Genomic DNA, 21,599 nt, shown 5'->3' on the forward strand with positions numbered 1-21,599 from the left:
CATAGATATCAACTGTGCTTTCCATAATCAGATGACTCCAGAACATCCATTGGCTCAATTTAAAGCTGATTGCTCGTGTGTGCATAAGGAGCTGCCATTTATTTTGTTTTATTGCAACTCACAATTCGCTTGCTATCTTGGAAGTTTTCATTAATTGGTGTTACACTGTCTTCTGTATTTTTTAACCATTATTCATGTAAAAAAAAATGGCTTATTACTTTCTTGAATTGATTATTAGAAACTATTGTTTTTATCATAATTTATAACAATTGCTATTTGAGGTGTTTCTTTTATAGCATTCTCGTTAAAACTCTATGGAGGTGATTCAACCTTTCTTAATAGCTAATACCGTTGGACAAACAGACAAAAACACCCAGCTTCCACAACGCACACACAAATCTTGTTCACTTGCATGATTAATCAGTTAGTTGGAAGAATTCTGACTATGAAGTCAAGACCTGAAGGCATGCGTTTTCTAATTCATGATATGGAACTGAACAATTTGACTTCTAGTGAAAGGAGCTATGCACTATTAGGGACATTCTCATTGATTCTGAGGACTTCAATTTTTGAACCATTGCAACTCTTTGTGCCACATAGCCAGCAGACAATATATGTACTTTTGAGGTCAGTCTTGCTAATTGCTTTCATGCTGACCCTCAGTATCAATTTATCAGGGAAGCAGAACTTATGCTTCTTAAGTTTCTTTTTGCATTATTTTGTAATAATATACAGGGAGGAAGCCATGGCAGATCAAATTAGGATGATAGCTGAAGGTTATGAATTTATATTTATGGTTATGTTACCATTGCCTATCAGGGACCAGACTCTTAGTTCAGCTTTTTCTCCAGTTTCCTTGGATATCCCCTCATCTGGCAGGAAATTTGAGAAAGTGAAAGATTCATTGTAGCTGTTGCTTCTTTTGCTGATGTGCACAAAGATGTAGGTTTAGATCTATTTATGGGATTCTGGTGTTTTGCTTTCCCTTTTGGAGCAAATGGGGATGCAGATCATTATCCTATAGGTCCATGCTATGGAAGACATGAGGAAAGAACAAATTTCATTTTATCCTGATTCCTGCAGTTGATGCAGCATTGTTATGGAAGAGCTGAAAATTTTTGCTCCTTGTTTGGGAAACCAGAAACTGGATTTGAAGCAGATGAGAGGGTGGAAATGAGAGAGGAAAGCCGCCTTACCTTGTATGGAAGGCAGACCAAAAATGAGGGGAAGGGAAACTGCATGTAACCTTTTGTCAAACATTGTGCCTGGTTCACTGGGCTGCACCAAACGCTTGCATGCAAGTCCGGAGTGGACACGATGGTCAGCTCCCATTCTTTATAAACTTTCTTTCTAAAGAATTTTCTCTGCATTTTCTTTCATTGCATCAAAACAAATGTTGTAAAAAAAAGATTCTCTTTTTCTAATTTCCGTCTTCCATTGTTTCTTTGCACCGTGTCTACTTACTGAACATGGTGTTGATTCCAGTTGATTTTATGTTGTTAGAAGAAAAACAAATGCTTTGCTAGAAAAGAACCTTGGATCAGTCAAAGTATGCTACTATAAATCTGGCATGAGAGCTTTTACAGAGTTAGCAATTGATGGAGGAAGATGTGCAGGAACAAAAAGCTTTCTCATTTCAACATCATGAAATTGCACATGATGGATGCAAAATGGAAAATAAAGGCAACAACAAAAAATGGGGAAGATTTCTGTTATTTTGTACTGGTACTTTCCATTATTTCCTCTGTCGTCGGATTGATTGGTCTTTACATTTGAAGTTAATACAGCTATTTTTGTGGAAATGAAAAACCATTTTTCTCCAAGTAATGCCTACTTATAGAGATTGAATGTCTATCTCTGGTTGCTTTAATTCAAAGTTGAAGATGTTGCCCTTTCGCGGGTGGCGTTATGAATTACTCTATTTGTTTATCAAATGAAGAATTTGTGGCAGGTTAAATTTTTGTGGTAAAATTTTGTCTGTCATCTAGCCGCCATGCATCCCAGTCATTATCGCCATTTATTAATGATCTTGTTTTGTTTAGTTTCTTAACAGGAACTCAGGTCACCTTATGTATATATATTGGCGGAATTCATATTTAATAGGCAACTTTTACAGCAAAATTTAACCCTTATTGTTAGCATTTGGCTGATGGTGTTGTCAAAAGCGGGAGCTCTTTCTTCTATCTCTAATTGAGGAGCTGAAATTGATGTTGACTCAAACCTAAACAAACATACCCCCTTTATTTTCCAACACGCCAGAACCGATATAAAGCAGATGGATGGGGCTCAATTGTCTCTCTTTTTCTCTACTTTCCATTTCTGGAGTGGTTTTGAGGGGGTCCCTGCAGGGCAGAATTGGTGGTTTATTGAACCAGCAAGGCATTCTTTTCTACTCACTTCATATATATATATATTTATACACACGTAATAATGTATGATAATAAAACATATATCAAGGGTGTGAAGATTCCCACTGTCTATCCAAAGAATGCTTATTAGCGGATAGATTCATTAGGCTTTATGAAGATTACTTTTAGAGTAACCCCATTTCTTCCTTCCTTTGGACCTACTACTACCATTTTATGTGACATCGCATTTCTTTTTCTAAATTGTAGAGAGTAATCAATCCTTCTTTTTATGTGTCACAACTCAAATTATTATTAGGAGTATCATTTCGACGTACGCATTTCAGGCTGAACTTACTTGACGCATGCAATTATCTTAGCCAATAAATTGTCCCTTACCACACCACCAAGGCACCCCAAAATACCATGGCAACAAGCAAATTGCATGTTTTCCATCAACAAAGGGAAAAATGAATTCAGTGTGTATCTAACAAGAGACGGCAGCAACTTTTGAGTAATTTCATTCAGATTCTGTTCTATAGAGCAACATGATTTCTTGTCGCAAAGGCAATAGTGCCCACGTTTATTAGTCTATTGACATCAAAGAGAATTGGTATGTACATAAAAGAAGAAGATGCCTTTTTTTCTTTGAAAAAATTTAAAAAAAAAAAAAAAGAAAAAAAAGAAAAGAAGGATGAAGAAGGCAGACTTGTTTTGTACAAAATTAAAAGTCAAGTCTTCAACGTCCAATTTATTCATGAAGTGAAGAAAGTGGTGATGGTGGTGATGAGGAGGGTGCCGCGGATGCTTTGCAAATGGGGCACCAATTCTTCTGCCTCAACCATTGACGTATGCATGCCACATGATACCTATGCTCGCATTGTAACCTCCCCACTTCATCTCCAACAGTATAATCTTCCTGTAATAAGAAAACAGGACTGTCAAAAAAGGTGATAAACTTGACATAAAATGGATGGTTGGCTTCCACTCTGTAGCTAATTTAAATAATTTGAATGATATCCAATTTATAGAACCGCATTTAGCTTTAAAAAAAAGCCATTGCAATTTGCAAAATATGTCTATATTAAACTCATAATTTGTTCAACTTTATATATAAGCATTTTGGCTAAAATCTCAATCAGATAAATTGCATATAGAAGACCAGAAATGGTTATAAAGCAAACAGTGGAAAGAAAAAGGTGAAAATTACCTGGCAGATGCTGCATTTGACATCATCTTTTTTCCCACAAAGGTCTGAAGCTGCATCCTCCAGAGAAGCTGACTGATAGCTGCTAGTCTTTAGACATTCAGACAGTGCTTCCTCTGTCAGTGCAGTGCTCACAGTACCCATCCTTTCTTCTAGAGCTAATAATTCCTGTCAAACAGCAACAATATGTCAGATTAGAACAAGAAAACTGAGTTCTTAACTAAAATTTTTAACTTAGAATGTCCAAATAGACAATGATAGAAAAATAGGAAGATTTGGAAATATTCTCATAACAAACAACAGAGCATAAGATAGAATTAATGTAGTAACACAACCGGAATACAGTAACTGACCTCATATGACATATTATCAATATCCAATCTCATGTCTCTGTGTTGGTCATAGATATTGAGCCCATTAAGGAACAAACCAGTCTCAAGAACAAGCAATTGCTGCCAGACAAGGAAGAAGAATCAGTGACAGATATACAACCTCATGAAAGCCAAAATGTTAAAGCTTACCTACCTCATATGTTAGCTCTTCATCTTGTTCAATCCTCTCAAGTGCCAATAACACCTGCCCAATATTATTCAATAACAATTTTAGAGAAAACATCATTACTAGAGCAAAATTATATTTCTCTCTCCATCTTAGCAAAACTTAATTCATGATATCACCAAGAAGGAACAAAATGGTGCAACACCACATGCACTAAATACCTCAGCAATTCCATCCATATTGTAGTGACGGAAGCTCTCTCGATTCATTGAAGAACGGATATTGCCAACTTCAGCAGGACTAGATGGCCTAATGCCCTGAAAACTCTCGCTGCTACTTCCAGGTAGACCATAAGACCTTAAGTGACTTAATGAAGATTCTGTAGAGAATTGATGTGATGAACCAGGTGAATTTGAATCAACTGGCATAATAGGCTGAGACATTTGCCGGATTACGACATGGGGCTGATCTGGTGATGAATTATTCCAACTTCCTTGATTAGCAGCTCTTGCTCTGGTGTAAGTGAGTGATCTTCGAGTCCTAACTGATGCAGGACCGTTATCCCTGTTAGGTGGTCCGTTTCTTGTTCTCCTTGTACCAGGAATTGAAATACCAGAGCTAGAATTAAAATCACGACCTTCCAATGATGATCCATTTATTTTCTTCCCTCTGACAGAAGAACTACTTTCTCCATCACAACTTCTCTTCTTTAATGCGTCTTTTCGTCTAGGGATATTTGAATCTGATGTTGAAGATCCTGTGGGGACAGCATCTGATATTGAGTTGCATCTAAGGTTTCTCAGACCATATCTGGCTGCACCAGGACGTGTCCCTTGACTTGTGCTTTTGGATGCCAACGAGATGGGTGACCCTAATGGACTATCTAGTTTACCTATACCATATTTCTGATGAGAACTCCTAGATCTTGTACTTTTTATGCTAGAGCTTCCAACTTCTGTTGTGGTATTCTCACTACAACCAGCATCATTAGATTCAGGGCAAATGCCTTTTTGGATCTTTCCAGTAGCGGTTACAAGTTCTGGCACTTCAGGATCATCCTGAGAACTACCAGTTTCAGAAGGAGCTTTTTCTGGCTGAGAAGACAGCTTTTTCCGAGGCCCTGGCAAGAATTTCTTAGGATTACTGGTTGCAGAGCAAGTTCTAGAGGAACTTCCAATTATTTCCTTGCCATTTGATGAAGGTCGGAATGGTGGCCTTGAAGATTTTGCTTTTTCTGAACAGCTGATCTGAGTACCTTTAGCAGAGTTTAGTCTCCCGCTACACCCGATTCGATTGCAAAACTGAGCATTTCGCTCTCTATTATTAGCAGTATCTCTCAAAACAAGGGTAGTACCCTTTCTAGAGACAACCAGCCCATTACCAGCTTTCTTACCAGAATAATCATCCATAAATGGCAATGTTTAAATCTGCAATAACAAATACATTGTCGTTTAGATTAATTAAACCCCTTATAAAGTGTAAATACTTTATTTGAATTGCAAAAGAAAGTTGCACATAGAATTAAGTAGCAAAAAAAAAGCAAAAACCAGTCATTCTAGCGCTTCAATCAAATTAGAAATTTTTCCTCCCAGGAGCTATTTCCCAGGTATCACTATTATCATATCCCCTCAAATTCATTTTACATTAATATGTTTCCTCCATGATTGTTGCAGGAAGCATGGTACTACATACCAAATAACTACTAAGCATGAGCACGATATTTCATTACCATTAAGCACACAAATTGAACGCATTGCAATGATGTGTTCAATGCAATGACGCTCCAAGGAATCATTCAGAAATAACAGAAGCATGAGAGCAATGTGGCTTAATACCAGAACATATGTAATCAAGCAACTGGTAACAAAATTAACTTTGAAGAGCAATCTTTCTCACCTCAAGTTTAGTATAATCAAAACCCAATCAATCCTCCACAGAATTGGAATAACCCAATTTCGGATTTTCACTCTTATGGTAGATAATTTTATTTTTAACGATAAGTTCGCTATTATCCCATCAAATATAAACACGGATACATTTTAAGGTCAGACAACATGCGCCTAAAATACCTCAGTAACCAATAAAAAAAAAAAAAGAAAAAAAGAAAAGTGAGGTATCAGAAGAAACTCTCTTCCTAGCATTAAAAAGTAAGGTAAATTCAATCATAAGAAGTGGAGTTAATGAATTATCAAAAAAGGGAACATCTTTGTTAACCAAATTCAGTTTCAGTTTGATCATGAGAAAAAGAAAGGAACAAAGAAAGGAAGAAGACGAAGATTGGAAATGCCCACATCCATATTTCACTTCCAAGAAAAGTGGGTCTCATCGTTTTTCTAGGAACCAAACCTATCCTTGAATTATTCTCACACAATATTTTCCCTTCCTTTCTAAAAATAAAAGGACTCTTTCTCCGTGATTTCAGGGTTGTTCTACAAGCTGAATTCCTATAAAAGCTAGAACTCTTATAACAAAAAAGACATGTCTTTTTTTTTTTTTTTTTTTTTTCCTTTCAAAAAACAAAGGAGTTAATATCCTCCTCGTATCTGCACGTATCTGCAAAGTCCCGACGTCACCAACATATAAGCTAACAAAAAATAAACACGATTATGATCAGAATTAAACTGAAACAAAAAGGAAAATAGACAATATTAGTTGCTCTTAATCTCCAATGAACCAAACAGAAAATTGAATCAACGAATTCACTAAAAAACGAATAACCAGAAATCTCAACAACCAAGCACGAGAATTAAATAAACAAATATCAAATTCAAACACCGTGAAGCCATCAAATTGAAATATTTTGCAAAAAAAAACCATCAAATAAAAAATATCCGCACGTACAGGCTTGTCTTCTTGTACAGAGAGAAGAAGAAAAAGAGAGGGAGGTCTGCAAGCGTTCAAAAGTGGAAGAGAGAAAGAGCGGAGAAAACGTGTTTTCGTATTCAGAAGAGAGCCAAAGGCGAAGAAAAGTCTTGAACTCCAAACGCACAATATAAGTGCAGTGCCGTCCCAATTGCAAGAGGAAAAGAAGTAAACTGAAATATGAGCCGTTAGATTTGGTGCGTGTGGGAGTCGAGAATCGACGGCTGTGGATGATCCTAACCTCACAGCCTTGTTTATGCTCCTTTTGTGGACGGAAACCCCACATCACTTGCTCCAGCCGCCTAACCTCTTATTTTAAGTTACATATATTAATTATTATTAAACAGAATGCTTTTATTTATTATTTATTTTTGTGGATGATTATGACTTTATTTTGTACATTCGACGCTCTCTATCTTTCTTTTGATTTTTGAATTGACATGTTTTTGTTGATTTCCTTTTTGCTTGGTCATAATTATTAATACTGTATTTATTTGCAAGAAAATAATAAATTAAAAGTAATGAAAATTCTAATTATAATTATTTATGAAAATTCAAATTTTGGATCCACCACTCCTTTAATAATAATAAAAAAAAAGTTTTCAATAATTGTCCCGGGAACACTTTTGATAATGAAAACTCTTAAATTTTTATTTGATAACTTTTAAATTTAAATTGCTTTGAAAAATAGGATAAAATCACATTCAATTTTAAAAAAAAAAAATATTTAATTGAATAATAATTACATATATCAATTTAATCACAGAATTACGTGTTGCTCAAAGTGATAAATAACCTTTATCTCTATAAGAATTATAACCACAATTTTAATATTTAAAAAGCATATTTACCCGGAGAGTGGAAAAATTTTATGATATAAAAAATTACTCCTAAAAAATATGCTTTCAATAGTAAAACTTTATATATTTAAATAAAAAAAATATGGATATTGAGGTGAAAAGGAGGGTTGGAGGCTGAATTGCTAATATTTAAAATTTTTATTAAATAAATGAATAGTTAAATTGCTGAACATATATATTTATTAAGGAATTAATAAGACTAATTTTTGTCAAACTTCTTAATTATCAAAGGAAAAATGAAGATAAAGAGACAAAAATAGTAAGTGGTGATTGACCAAAAACTCAAAGTGTTATTGTCGAAAAGCATTAGCAAATTTTATGACCAAAAAGTAGGCCATTACGGTAATTTCACCAATGAGAGTCATTATTATTATTTTTATTATTATTATTATTATTATTATTATTATTATTATTAAAATATTTATAATTTCACATATTGAGGGAAAATTAATAGAACCAAATAGATAGTGCCAATTGGAAAACAAGGAAGAACCAACTTTGCCGCCGATACTGTTTGTGATGCAATTATTTGTTTCCATCTTGTTGTTTGCTAGCAAGATTAAGATAAGCATAAAGTCTTTCCTAAAATAATTAATTAATAATAATCATTTTTCTCAAAGAGAAAACAATGATGATGTGGCTCAAATTAGGGGATTTGTGGGCATTTAATTAGTCTAAAGGAAGGATTATGCACAGGTTGGCTTAAGCCACTATTAGTACACAAGACATGTGTCATGCCATTTATTATGATGACGTGTAAATATAGGTAAGAAAAAGAAATTTGATGATAGATACCCAATAAACAAAGGCCGAAGTACCCGCCGTGGAGGTAGTCTAAATAGAAAAAACTCAAATGAAAAATTGAGTGTTCGATTTTTGTGAACAGAGAGAATTTCTAATAAAGCCTTTCGCTTTCATTAAATCGATATGGATTGCCTCCACGCGAAATAGCATTAGAGTTCTGATTAGAAGGATACTGCTAGAACCAACCTGTTGTTACCTAATTCTCCTAAGATGGTGTTCCAAGTGGAAAGAGCTTGATGCGACCTGTTCAACAAAACCAACCTCAATTTCTGTTAAAAAAAAAAAAAAAAAAACTAATACGAGGTAGAAGAAGAGACATGTTAACCAACTGTGGATAAACAAATTCCTTACAAGGAATGTCTGTTCCTTTCTATTCATCAAGGATTTTTTATTTATATAAATCAAAACCAAAAAGGAAAAATGCTTTTAACGCTATATAAGTTTCTATCAGCAATATTTTAAAAATTTTATAAAATGAAAAAAAAAAAAATTCCTATTATGCAATTTCATTCTTAATTAGTGCTTAAACCAAATTTATTGAACTGGGTTATAAGATCGTTTCAGGCAAATATGATTTTGTAGTTAGATTTCTCCATCAAGAGTGCAAAAAGTAATGAATTCCATTGGATTTGTCCACCAATAATAATAGATATGATGTTAATTAATAATATGTTCAAAGCTAATTAGTGGGCATCACATCGACATTAATCCATTATTAGCACTTCAAATTAAATTTCAAGAATGGAATCATTTCTTAAAAGGATATTCTTATTAAGAAAATGTACAAATCTATCCTCAATTAGGAAATATATTGGAAGAAACAATAATTTGATAGAGAAAGATGGATTCTGGCTTCTTTAGAAAGAATCCCTTCTAATAATTAATTTAATCTCCCTGTGAAGAGATGCCGTTACATATTAATTTTCCAAAAATTTCCTTAATTTCGTAAGTTCATTATTTACTATAATATAATCAATAAATTTTATATAACATATTTATAATAATAATAGATTATTATAATTTGACAATCAAATTTTCATCAAAGAAAAAATTATTTATCAATCAATTTAAAAATTTTTATAACAATTTAAATTTAATTTATATTATTGTTTCTTATAATATAATACTATAAACTGTCTATATTACTAAAATAGAAAAATCAGTAATAGCTATTATAACAATTAATATATTAATCATTATTTTTAGAGCATTATTTATGATTTTGGTTTTTTTTTAAAATTTTTTGCTAAACTCTATGAGCATATAATTAATTTTGTGATTGATTTTGTTTGAGAAAAAAAATTTCTTCCAATGTATTAATTATATGGTTTGCTACTGAATTTTATTTTCTATTTTATACCAAGCAATAAATTTTATAATATATTTTTTAATAAATAGCAATAAATTATACTTTTTTTAGAATAAGTTAATTATAACCAATCAAAAACTAAAGATTTATTAAAAATATTATATTCTTAACAAATATATATTATACAATATAACTAATCAAAATTAAATTACATTTATATTCTCAACTAATAAAATTAAATTGTTTAAAGATATTATATTCTTACCATATTTAAACATATACCTTATTATATTATATTACCATATAACGTGTATATATTACCATATAATATATATATTACCGTTTATGCTACTATTATATTACCATATAAAACGCTAATTTCGATTATAAGAAAGGTAAAACTAAATAACATTACCATATTTTATATATATCTTATATATATTGTATATAGTATGTAACGTATTAAATTACGTAGTAGAGACATTTTTGAATTTCCAATCCACCAAATTGATAAAAACTCTCCCTCCTTACATAATATATTACTAATGGCATTAATTATTCGTCTATTAAGTTACTAACTATATTGTCATTTTTGGCTAATTGTGAGATTGGTTGCAGTGGATAACAACGTTGTTATAAATAAGAATCGGTTACGTGAATACCAAAGAACTGAAGATGAAAGGGTCAACATTCCTCCACATGTCTCGGTTGCTTGATGAATGATGATCGACCATTATCTTAATACTATCATTTCATGGTTTCCATTATAACCCAACTCAGTTTCATCCCATTTTTCTATTTTTATGCGCAATTCACGCTCTTTTGATCAATCTCAAAACCCATATTTCCTCCTCTTTCCTTCTTATACTCACTTTTTCTTTTCCTTTTTTCCCATGAATCTTCTTCTTCTGCTGCTTTCAACAAGGTACGTTACATACGTTTCAAGCCATCTCTCTCTTTCTTTTGCTTATTTGAAGTTTCATACTGTGAGACAGATTATTCTTTAATTGTTTTTGTTCTTGTTTGTTCTATAAGCAAACTAGAAAAGAATTTCATTTTATTCTTGATTACCAGAGATTCATTCATACACATGATGCTTACGTTGTAATTTTGTTTAATAACTTTGTTATTTAAAAACTATGTCGTTTTATAATTAATATCATGGATTAATTTGCTTCATATATGCAACATGATCAAACTTACTTTTTATCTTCGTTAATTCTTTGCGAATATAAACAGTAGGGTGTAAAGATGGGTTATGATATGAGATTCACATAGAATGGAAATTAAACGAGTTATGGTTGAATCTAAAAGGTTTCGTGTTATAAACGGTTGATCCGTTCGTATATAACTGGTTTAAACGTATGACACGATATTTAACTCGCATACCTCATTTAATTAAGGCTAAATTGGAAACTCATATATATAGGAGATTATTTGTGTCATAAGCATGTCATCCACTCCGTAAGTTAATTTGTGTTGAAACCAATGCGCCAAACCGTTTTGACATCCCGTAGATCAATGGTATGAGATGGGTTTTAATTAATTTTGGCAATCAATCATTTTTCATTTCTCTGAATGTGAATTGATATGTCTGGTTGAACTGGTGCTACAATAACTCTCTATTTGATTATCAGTAATTAAGAACAGTTAGCAACATATATTTTATTTTTGTAATGGTAATTGTTTTTTTTTTTTTTATGGATAATGCAGTGTCTTGTAGAACTTAACTAGCAATATTATACATATACATATATGGCTACAAAAGCAAAGGATAGTAATAGTAGTCTGAGAAAGGAGAAGAAGGTGACGCCCTCTTCACATTCTCACACCACAAGCAAACAACCCAATCCCAGACCAACCACAACAAGCTCTAATACTCTTCATCATCCTAAAGACAAATCAACCAAACCAGTTCCAAACTATCTGAAGCCTACATTTAGCTCAAGCTCAGAGTCCTTAAAGGTGGTTAATAAGAAACTTGCGATTAATAGTGAAGATGCAGCCAACCAAAAGCTTCTTAGAAGAAGATCTTTTGATAGACCTCCATCGGCTTCTAGAGTACAAAAGTCACTTATCTCTCCTGTCCGTAAAGACAGATCGGGTTCTCGAGATAAACCATCACCATTGGCTATCCGATCTTCCTCTTTTTCAGCATCAAGAACTCCAAGTTCAACACCTAAACCAGTTGTTCTGGAAAGGAAGTCCGGTAAGTCTTTTAAGCCTGTCAAATCTCAGGCTGCAGCAGAGACAATAAAGAGGAGCTCAAGCTTCTCGAGGACAAGTACTACTAGTGTATCCGAAAATGCTTCTCCAAATCACAGTCATGATACAACTCCGGTGGCTGTCCATCTTGAAACAAAGCAAGAAACAGATAAAGAATCTTTGATTCAAGATGTTGAAGGGGTCAATGATGCAAGGGAGATAGAAACACCAAAAGCTGAAAGAAAAGATGTAGATGCAGATCATATTGCTTTACAGTTAGATACTGATCAAGTTAAAGATGATGACAAGGTCAATAAACCTAAGGAAATTTCCTCAGATATGATTTCACAAGGACAAACTTCTCCAAAGGAAACCCAAGTTGAGGAATTGACTGAAAGTGAATTGCGCCAACAAGATGAAGAAGTAGAAAAAGGAGAAACTCATCAAAATCACAGCAGTTGTAATTATAATAATGACCCTGAACCTGAACCTGAACCTGAACCTGAACCTGAACCGGAAGAGAGTATTCACGTAGATAATGCTAAAGTTGGGAGTGATCACGATCACGAAGACAAAGAAGAGAATGCCAATGAAGAAATTATAGAGGAAAACAATAAGGAAGAGAATGAAGAAAGCGAGATTCAGGTTAAGTTGAAGGAAGAAGAAGATCATGTGGCAGGGATTAGTGTTGAAGAAGAAATACAATTAGAAGAAGATCAGGAAGAAAGAAAGCAGGAGGAGGATAATATTAATGAAGTGCAAAAGAGTGAAGGAGGACAAGGGAATAAGAAGGAAACTCCAACGGCATACAATGATGTGATAGAGAAGTGTAAGAATAAGCTACTTGAGAAGAGGAAGAACAAGGTGAAAGCACTTGTTGGTGCATTTGAGACTGTCATTGATTATGAAACTGCAAATTCTAAATAAGTACATCATCTCGATCCAAGCCATTGAGGACCTTTTTTTTAAATTAATGTATCACTCAATTCAAGAGTTAATTTGTGGATACTCAACTGTTGTATTATCTGTTTAACCAACCATGACATTATTGTGCTGGGCTATATAAAGCATAGACATATACAGACTCTTCGTTTATTCATTTATTTCTTCTTATCTTTTCTTTTTCTTTGCGTTAGATGGCGATGGTGTACTTTGTGAAAAGAAAGTATAATGTTTTCCAATTGTGTTTGCTTTATTTCTCTTGCGTACATAACTATTTTTCTATCGAAGCCAATACCGCATCAAAATATGAAGGATGCTTTTGTGCAACAAGAAATTTATTGCTTACACGCTCTGCGTGGATGGTCCATGTACCAAGCCAATAAAAAAAATTTTATTATTTTTTTTAATGTATAATCAGAAATAATTCTCATTTAATTCATTTAAAATATGATTTGTCGTTGGTTTGATTTAATGTGTAGATGAGTTCATATACTAGACGTAAATAAGTCTTTCCCTAGTGATAATATTTTATAGAATAAAACTTGTCTTAATATGTAAATGTTAGTATTATTTTATCCATTTTCCCAATAAATGGTTCGAAATAGGCTCGTGTGGTATATGTAAATAGAAGATAATGTTATTTATGTTGCTTTCTTAATTTCTAGATAAGCAATTGTCTACTTGAACAATCATGGTCAATAAATCATAAAAAAAAAATAAATGTAAAATACAATTTCAATCACAGAATCTCAAAATAGAAAGAATACAACTGTATATATTGGATTGAACAAATAAATTCAGTTTCTAATTGACAAGCCAATAATTGAAAAAAAAAGAATATTTCCCACACACACAAGAAAATCAAATAAATAGTTTAAGAATTTTCCGCTATTTATATATATTGCCAACTCATTTTTACGTCCTTCAATTCATAGCACATTTAAATGGAATTTTTGATAATTTAGCTGTCCCTGATGAAACTGTTGCCCCTGTTGTATCTTATCTGCAAAGAAACCTGCCTTTCTAGCAAAAGTTGCCGGCGAAAGTTGGATATGAAAATCTCCGCCCTCTGGTCAATGTCCTCTTGTGAGGCATAACTTCTTGTCTTTTGCAAGGCTCGGACCGACTTGTTTTGATCTGATTCTACATCTTCAATACATCCATGTAACCCCAGCCGATCATTGAAGCTCAAACGACGCCGGCTCTTAGAGGCATTGTGGAGAATCGAAGCTAATCGCCACTGCCTCAGGTTAAAGCTCAGTAGAAAGTTCAGCTTCTTTACGGCCCTCTTCAGGTGGCCTACCACCGTCCAGTTCTTTTTGCCCATTTTGATGCTTTGAAGAAAGAGAGTATTAATTTGATGCAAATGGGAGATATTTATAGGACGTTGATGACGCTTAGAAGACTTAGAGGATTCTCGGACAAGACATCGAGTTTAAAGCGTGTCAGCAAGTGTTTTTTTATTACTTTTTTTTTTTTCTTTTGTCCAACGAACAACGTTCGGCTATTCGTGACAACGACTAGGATGACAGCGCGGTCACATTTGGGCGAGTTAATGATGAGGAGTAACCACTAGTTTCCATTTGACGTATGTTTTCCAGTAAAGTTTCTAGACTCATTGGACTGTCATTTTTGACAGGGGCACAGCACGAATTGGCGACACAGCCAATTCAATTTCTTGCTGACTAAGTTTATGCTTATCGAAATGTGATGACTAATAGATATTGCATCCAAAATAAATAAATAAATAAGCCAGAGCAAAGTGGATCGCTAGTGGTGAATTACATATATAACCTATTCATGTTAGAATCCCTCATTCCAAAAAGCAAAGTGGGTCCGGTTTAAAAGTTGGATTGTTTTCACTTTTCAGTTGATTAAGTTGGGCTTTCAATTGAAACCAAGTGAATGGGCTATCTTCTTGATTTGAACAAAATATGATCTACATGCTATCATGGTTGATACGCTTACACTGTATTCTGCAAAAAGTTTCTTGTTCTTGGCCTAACACCTTTGATGCAGGTGAAGCCTTTTTAAACAATTGTTCAGCTGTAAAAACTCCGACAGCCCTTGACCTTGAGCTGTAAGTATTTTCGTGTAAGTTGCTATATTTTATAACTACGACCATTCTGTATTTCTTTTCCAAGATTAGATCAACCACATGACCGATGGATGTTGTGGCTGTGACACAAGGAGCTGGGCTTCTCATCATTGTCATAAGAGGGGCATTCAACTGCACGAGATAGTGCAAAATTGTGTTAGCTTGTGAATATGCATTTTGAACACATTGGCACTCAATCATGCCTCCAAAGCATCAAATGAGATCTAATAGTGCTAACATGTAGCCCGTAATAAATAAACAAAGCTTTTGCCTGGACTTGTAAAACCAAGAAAATTTTAATCAATCTTTAGCAGCTGTAGCAGCAATGTCAAAGTACCTCAGTGCAGTCTTCACGATGCAGTAGTCCAATGCAGCTCCCCCAGTCATCCACAATCGGCACAACTGACTGCCTAAAGAAGCGCATAACCACTTTCTTCAATTCCAGTGTACCAAGTAGTGGCTTTGCTTCTTTGAATGGTGTCATCATACTCTCAATTGGTTCACTTGGTGATACCTGAAAGGAGAAGCAACTTCCTGAGTATCAATCTATCTCCAGAACCTAGTGTTCCAAATCCAGTAACCACCACTAACAAGAAATTATTTGATTTGGAGGCAAGGAATCCAGTCACACTCACAAGTAAACTTTCATACATGTTTTTCATTCCTCACTGGTCATCAGGATATTATATATTACATACTTCTGCTGAATGAACTGAAGAAAAACAGACTTTCTACCTCGGGGAGCAGGTAAGGGCTGAAAATGGATTTCATGGATCCCAACAAGGCCTCTATGCGTATAGCAACCTGCATCGTAAAGGAAAACTAAGATTGAGGAATGCGCTTGTTGATTAAATGGCCAAGATCAATGTAGATAATTTTATATGAGTAACAAACCAGCAAAAATTAAATGTTGGAAAGTGATATTTGAACCAAATATATACTCAATTCGAAGAATTATTGATACCTAGAAAAATAGTAAAGGAATAGTGTACTGTATATGCTTAGATAGGTTATCAATATTCAGTCACAAAAAATAAAAATGGTCTTCAATAAACTGTCTTAGTTTAGGTGCTTGGTCAATTTTCCTTCCGTCTGAAGCCATGGAAATCAAACAATATCACATACCATGCCTCCTCGACTTGTCCAAGATATGCCCTTCCATTTTAGTATAAGACTTCTAAGATTCTCCATAGCCGCATCAACCTAACAAAATGAAATAACCATAAACAAACACTATAAAAATTAGGGAGCTGTCTCCTTATATCATCTAATCAGAGTTGAAAAAATTAATAATGTTTGAAAGCAATAGTATGCATTTAACCTATTAAAGAAGCATTATAATAAAGTATAATAGCAAAATTCTTTGTGATCAATGATTTTAAGAAGTATTTTGACAAAATATTAGATCTGTACCTGACCGTCATTTAGAGCAGCCTCCATGAGAAGATGATCAGCTTCTTTTTGAACTTCTGGAGAGATAGTTCCTGCTGAATCTGGCCATAAGCGCTTGTGCAGATTTTTAACCATATTGTAATCTCCTTGAATGGCAAAAGCACGCATCATGGACAAATAGAGGTGAGGCTTTGGTTGAAGGTCCCGCTTCAGACCAGCTCGCTTGATTATTTCTCCAAATATACAAAGAGCACCTAAATGTATGATAGACAAACAACTAATAAGTGGTGCTAAAAGGATAATCCTGAAACAAAAGTCAGAATGCAGCACACCTTTAATTGAGCCACAATTTAGCATTGCGTCAACTATTGCAGTGAATGCAGTTCGATCGATAAATAAATTTTGGTGCAATTTCATTTCCAACACAATTTTCTGAACTGAAAGAAGATCCTTCACGTTCCCAAAACCCTGTAAAAAAAGATAATCAGGGAAAGTGAAAAGAAAAGCAAAGATCTTCCTCACAATTTGTTTCTGTACAGCTCGTATGAGTTTTAGTAAAGTTAGGTAGCCAATTCATCTTATTGAACAACTTGTATATAACTTGCTTAGATATTTTCAATAACTTAGAAAACTACATACATTCTCCGCTTTGAATTCCTTCTATCTTCCCACTAGAGAACTATACTAGAAAATATATGCAAAATTTCTGACCTTGAGTAATGTAGTGTAGGTGATAATATCTGGATACAGATAGCCGCTGTTTGGTTCTTGTGATTTATCCTGCAAAAGGTTGTAGGTTTCATAATTTAGTTTAAGCAGACTAAGTACTCTTATAGCATCCTAGTTTCTTATATACAGAGGCTCTAACTGGCCTTCCAAAATGGATGCTTGTGACCTTCATTTCCTCAAAGAAACGCATTGCAGCATCCAACTTTTCAGCCTTGACACATGCAAAAATTAAAGTATTATAGGTGAGCCTATCAAGAGTTAACCCCAGACGTAATATCTCATCCCGCACAGTCAAGGCAGTTTGAGGATACCCTGCATTTATATATCCCTGAAAATTCAAAAAGAAAAAGCATTGAAAATCTCACAAGCACAAGATCAGATGTAAATTATAACTTTCTAAAGCTCAAACTCAAACACTCTCTAAAGCATAGGCCTCTTAGCCAAGCATAGATCAGTATAAGACCTTCATCAGTAAGTTGTATATCAAGACTGGAGCACTGCCTCCTTCCCGAAGCAAAAAACCGTAACGCGCCAGAAGACCATTAGCCCGGCGTAAATCTCCTGCACTACAGCGGAGCGGCCACAGCATCATAAGTAAGCCTCACGATTGAAATGGTGACACATCTATCATTATAACACATATTCTATTTCTTTTTAGTTCTTAAGACAACAAAAAGGCAATTCTTCGGCCGACAGAAGTTCAATTTTGGGCTAAATTCTTTTATTATTATTACTAATATTGCAAATGCTAGTCCTGTTCCTATAACAAACTAACATATACAAATTTTTCGTGAAGAATATTTGTACTTTAAAGAAAAGAGAAATTTTAATTATGATTTGCTAACCTGCTTCAATTAGAGCATTTAAGAAGCCGATAATAATTGGCGCAGATAATTGTGTCCTTCCCACTGCAGAACCTTGCTCCAATGATTCAAGCATTTGAAATGCTTCGTCGATTCTTCGAGCCTCACCCAAACCCTTTAACACAGTAAATAATTACAAAAGAAGAAGAAGAACAATGAATAAGAATTTACACCGATGCTTGGGGAAAAAAATTCAGTAGCCTAAATTTTCATCGTAAGAATGGGAAAAGCATAAAATTCCAAACACATAGATATTAGAAATTATTTATTAGTAGTAATGAAATACCTTCAACAGTGTACCGTATGTGACCCCATCAACGCCACAACTGCCCGGCTTGGACATCTCATCGAAGACTCGAAGAGCTGAATCAATATCGCCGCAATGTACACAAGCCTCCATCACCGCATTCATAATGATCGTGTTCAGCTTCCCATAACGTCTCTTGGCAACTTCGATTTCCTCAAAAATCTACAAAAATAGGTAATGGAGAACGATTAGTTGAAAAGGACAAGTTTAAGAGAAATAATTAGGAAATCGGAAAATTGTGAAGAAAGAATACCTGTTGAAGCTGTCTTCGGCGTGTGAGCTGGACAACGCGAGAGGTAAGTCGTTTGAGATAAGAGTTCCTGCGAGGAGGAATCTTGAGCAGTCGACGCCGTGTTGGGCCAGAGGAAGAAGACAAGAAGATGCTGAGAGAGGGTAATGGTTTTGACGTCAAATACGACGATAGAGCTTGAATTTGATGCATTGCTGGGGATGGAGGAGCTACCCATCAGCCATGGAAGCTACCAGATGAGCGGAAATCAGGTAACAGATAATGCAGGAACGAAAAGTGCTACTGCTAGGAGTTAAGACAAAAAAAATATACAGGAGTTTGGATGGAGATTGTTGGCGGGTACATAAGTGGCGCACGTTAGGACGAGGTCCAGAGTTTGGGCTTCTTTACTTTATCTATTGGAATTAGTAAGGCCCGCGCTACTGGGCCTTGACCGATAGGTCGGAGCAGAGAACAAATATACATTACACGATTAAAGATTTCTTGATCATATTAAATTTATCTTTTCTTATAATTAAAATAAATTATTATTCGTACTAAAACTAACAAATTTCAGCCACCTTAGGAACGAGAATGTAAATTATTTTTATGGAAAAAAATTTTAAACACTATACTAATTCAATACTTTGCATATAAAAGATAAATAATTTAAAATTGTTGTTATTAAAATTTGTAAATTTAATAATCCAATAGATGAACAACACAGCTAAAGAGCAAATTTGTACATTTAGCTGTAACTGTTGGGTATAATTATTTGGTCTAATCTTTAAAATAAGTAGTCATAATCACACATCGTGTTTAAAAAATGTGTAAATTTGGCAAATTTATACACATTTCACTAAAAAATCCCAAATAAAATTAAGCAGATGATATTATATGACTTGAAACTAAAAAATTAAAAAAAAAAAAAAAAGATTTGAACAAAAGCAAATAGCCAAATAAATATTAGTATAATTAAACTCGAGTTAATGCTGTGTCCGCCAGTAAAGCCTCCACTGCTTTTCTTCCAGAGACCAAAGCACCATCAAAAGTAGCAGAAGTCATATAATCACCGCACAAATATAAACCTGACGCCACCTGAGATTTTTTCATCAAATCAGTTGGTGGGCATTGGTTTGGCTGTGCAAATTCAATCCTGTATGTTCTCAAATATTTCCATGATTCCACCATTGAACTTCCAAACCAACCGGAAAGCTCCCTGACAACCTTAGCCGTCAGATCATCATCAGAAATATCCTCGAACAATCCTATCAACGACACTGATACTAATACCTTCCCAGGCGGGCCATACGATGGAGCCACGTTGGTTGCAAAAAACATGTTGTTTACGATTCCTTTCCCTGAACCATTGAGAAACAGGACTGGATCCTCTACCGGAATGCTGTTCCGGTCAGCTGAGAAATATATACAAACGGTACTGCGAGGCGGTTTTCTCTTAACTGGTAATTTGATGTTCCGTCCCGCTAAAAGCCTATCCACTTCTGGTTCTTCAACGGCCAAAATTACTCCAATCTCACTTTGTAAAATTTCTCCATCTTTCAATCTCACACTGGGTTTCGTGTTTGGTTCGTGGAAGTCAATAGAATCTACTCTAGCATTGAAGATAATGGAGTCTGGCGGCAACTTAGCGGCGAGTTGATTTGGAATGGCGCCGATTCCCTTGGCAGGAAGGGTATTGTCGCCGAGAGCTAGACACTTGAAGATGAAATCGAACAATCTAGAGGTAGTTTGAAGATCTTTATCAAAGAATATCCCGCCAAAGAATGGCCTGAAAAACCGGTTAATCATGGAATCCGAAAACCCAATGTTCCTGAGCAGATCAATGGTGGTAACCTCATTAGCAGAAAGAATTTCTTTATCAGATTTTGTCAAAACATTAATCCTGGTTGATGCAATGAGTAATTTATCAGTAATAGATCCAATTGGATTAGTTAAGGATTTTACAGAGTCCCAAAAGTGGCGCAAAGGATCAGCCACGGTGTGGAACTGACCATCCACGTAAATCCTAGCACCGGAGTAAAATTTCTGCAACTCTAATGCTTGAAAATTGAGAACTTTTCGAGCTTCCGGATAGGCTGTGATGAAGATTTGGAAGCCTCGGTCAAGGAGAAACCCGTCCACATAGTCAGTTCGAACGCGACCACCAACTTGATCAGAAGCTTCCAAGAGTAGGAAAGGAATGTTTTCTGAATTAAGCCGAATTGCTGCGGCTAGACCTGCAAGGCCGGCTCCGATGATAATGACTCCGGTTTTTTGGCTAGACAGAGATTGAGAATTTGAAGATTTGGGATTAGAAGAAAGTTGTTGCGCTTGAAGTTTGAATCTGACGGAAAAACTTTTTTGGGAAGAGAGAGTTAAATGCGAGTGAGAGATGGAGAAGGGGAGAGAATGAGCGAGTGAGAGAGTCATCGGATAAGGCTTTTTTTGATTGTCATTTGAAAGATGTAGTGTAGCTATATTTCTGTTGAAGAAAATATGGCTTTTCCATTGCATTTGGGGCTGGATTTACAATTCACAAAATAGTAAAGAGAAATTATTACTTAGTCCCTCAATTTTTCCAAAAGTGAATATGTCTCCTTCTTCTCCTTCTTCTTCTTCTTCAAATGATTAATTACTAGACTTCGTAAAGTATTATGTATATACTATCTCTCTATATATAAAACCTGAAATCTCTTTGATGACGTGGTTTAATTTCAAAACATTAGCTTACATAGTTATAATTGATTTTTTTATTTAAAATAAATTATTGTTGTTAATATCATTTATAGATATTCATTGAATGATCTATCTATTCACCTATATAAATATATAAAACCTGAAATATCACATGGTTCAATTTTACAACATTAGCTTACTTAGGTGCAATAATTTTTTTCATTTGAAATAAATTATTATTGTTAATATCATTTATAGATTTTAATGGAGTGA

The 21,599-nt window shown here is 34.5% G+C and overlaps 5 protein-coding genes across 7 annotated transcripts; 1 reads left to right on the forward strand and 4 right to left on the reverse strand.

The window, feature by feature from the left end:
• Positions 1 to 2,841: 2,841 nt before the first annotated feature.
• On the reverse strand, positions 2,842 to 7,052 carry LOC105637479 (uncharacterized). Of its 2 annotated transcripts, XM_089725286.1 has the most exons (7): positions 6,892 to 7,052; positions 5,947 to 6,634; positions 4,272 to 5,477; positions 4,078 to 4,128; positions 3,906 to 4,004; positions 3,556 to 3,720; positions 2,842 to 3,264 (listed from the first exon to the last, which is right to left on the reverse strand). In XM_089725286.1, exons 3-7 carry the CDS (start codon positions 5,457 to 5,459, stop codon positions 3,097 to 3,099), a joined length of 1,671 nt encoding a protein of 556 aa, XP_089581412.1. In that variant the 5' UTR covers positions 5,460 to 5,477; positions 5,947 to 6,634; positions 6,892 to 7,052; the 3' UTR covers positions 2,842 to 3,096. The 2 variants fall into 2 exon arrangements, with proteins under 2 accessions (XP_089581412.1, XP_012076341.1); XM_012220951.4 differs by lacking the exon at positions 5,947 to 6,634.
• A 3,619-nt stretch (positions 7,053 to 10,671) lies between these two features.
• Positions 10,672 to 13,201, forward strand: LOC105637481 (calmodulin-binding protein-like protein). Its single transcript, XM_012220952.4, has 2 exons — positions 10,672 to 10,810; positions 11,599 to 13,201. The coding sequence occupies exon 2, from the start codon at positions 11,641 to 11,643 to the stop codon at positions 13,015 to 13,017; it is 1,377 nt and encodes a 458-aa protein (XP_012076342.1). The 5' UTR covers positions 10,672 to 10,810; positions 11,599 to 11,640; the 3' UTR covers positions 13,018 to 13,201.
• Positions 13,202 to 13,787: 586 nt separating this feature from the next.
• Positions 13,788 to 14,774, reverse strand: LOC149493944 (uncharacterized). The gene has a single exon (XM_089725346.1). It carries the CDS (start codon positions 14,357 to 14,359, stop codon positions 13,994 to 13,996), a length of 366 nt encoding a protein of 121 aa, XP_089581472.1. The 5' UTR covers positions 14,360 to 14,774; the 3' UTR covers positions 13,788 to 13,993.
• Positions 14,775 to 14,923: 149 nt separating this feature from the next.
• Positions 14,924 to 18,995, reverse strand: LOC105637483 (pentatricopeptide (PPR) repeat-containing protein / CBS domain-containing protein). 2 transcript variants are annotated; one of them, XM_012220954.4, is made up of 12 exons: positions 18,675 to 18,993; positions 18,401 to 18,583; positions 18,097 to 18,229; positions 17,715 to 17,812; positions 17,418 to 17,579; positions 17,234 to 17,302; positions 16,855 to 16,990; positions 16,544 to 16,776; positions 16,256 to 16,333; positions 15,866 to 15,934; positions 15,468 to 15,644; positions 14,924 to 15,262 (listed from the first exon to the last, which is right to left on the reverse strand). In XM_012220954.4, the coding sequence occupies exons 1-12, from the start codon at positions 18,861 to 18,863 to the stop codon at positions 14,972 to 14,974; spliced, it is 1,818 nt and encodes a 605-aa protein (XP_012076344.1). In that variant the 5' UTR covers positions 18,864 to 18,993; the 3' UTR covers positions 14,924 to 14,971. The 2 variants fall into 2 exon arrangements, 1 of the variants encoding a protein (XP_012076344.1); XR_016322259.1 differs by lacking the exon at positions 14,924 to 15,262 and having other exon boundaries at positions 15,504 to 15,644; positions 15,766 to 15,934; positions 18,675 to 18,995.
• Positions 18,996 to 19,468: 473 nt separating this feature from the next.
• Positions 19,469 to 21,148, reverse strand: LOC105637484 (FAD/NAD(P)-binding oxidoreductase family protein). The gene has a single exon (XM_012220956.4). It carries the CDS (start codon positions 21,078 to 21,080, stop codon positions 19,626 to 19,628), a length of 1,455 nt encoding a protein of 484 aa, XP_012076346.3. The 5' UTR covers positions 21,081 to 21,148; the 3' UTR covers positions 19,469 to 19,625.
• Between the last annotated feature and the right edge of the window lie 451 nt (positions 21,149 to 21,599).

The sequence above is a fragment of the Jatropha curcas genome, chromosome 8 (assembly GCF_041381405.1).
Source record: "Jatropha curcas cultivar XTBG-Jc1 chromosome 8, XTBG_Jcur_1.0, whole genome shotgun sequence".
NCBI lineage: Eukaryota > Viridiplantae > Streptophyta > Magnoliopsida > Malpighiales > Euphorbiaceae > Jatropha > Jatropha curcas.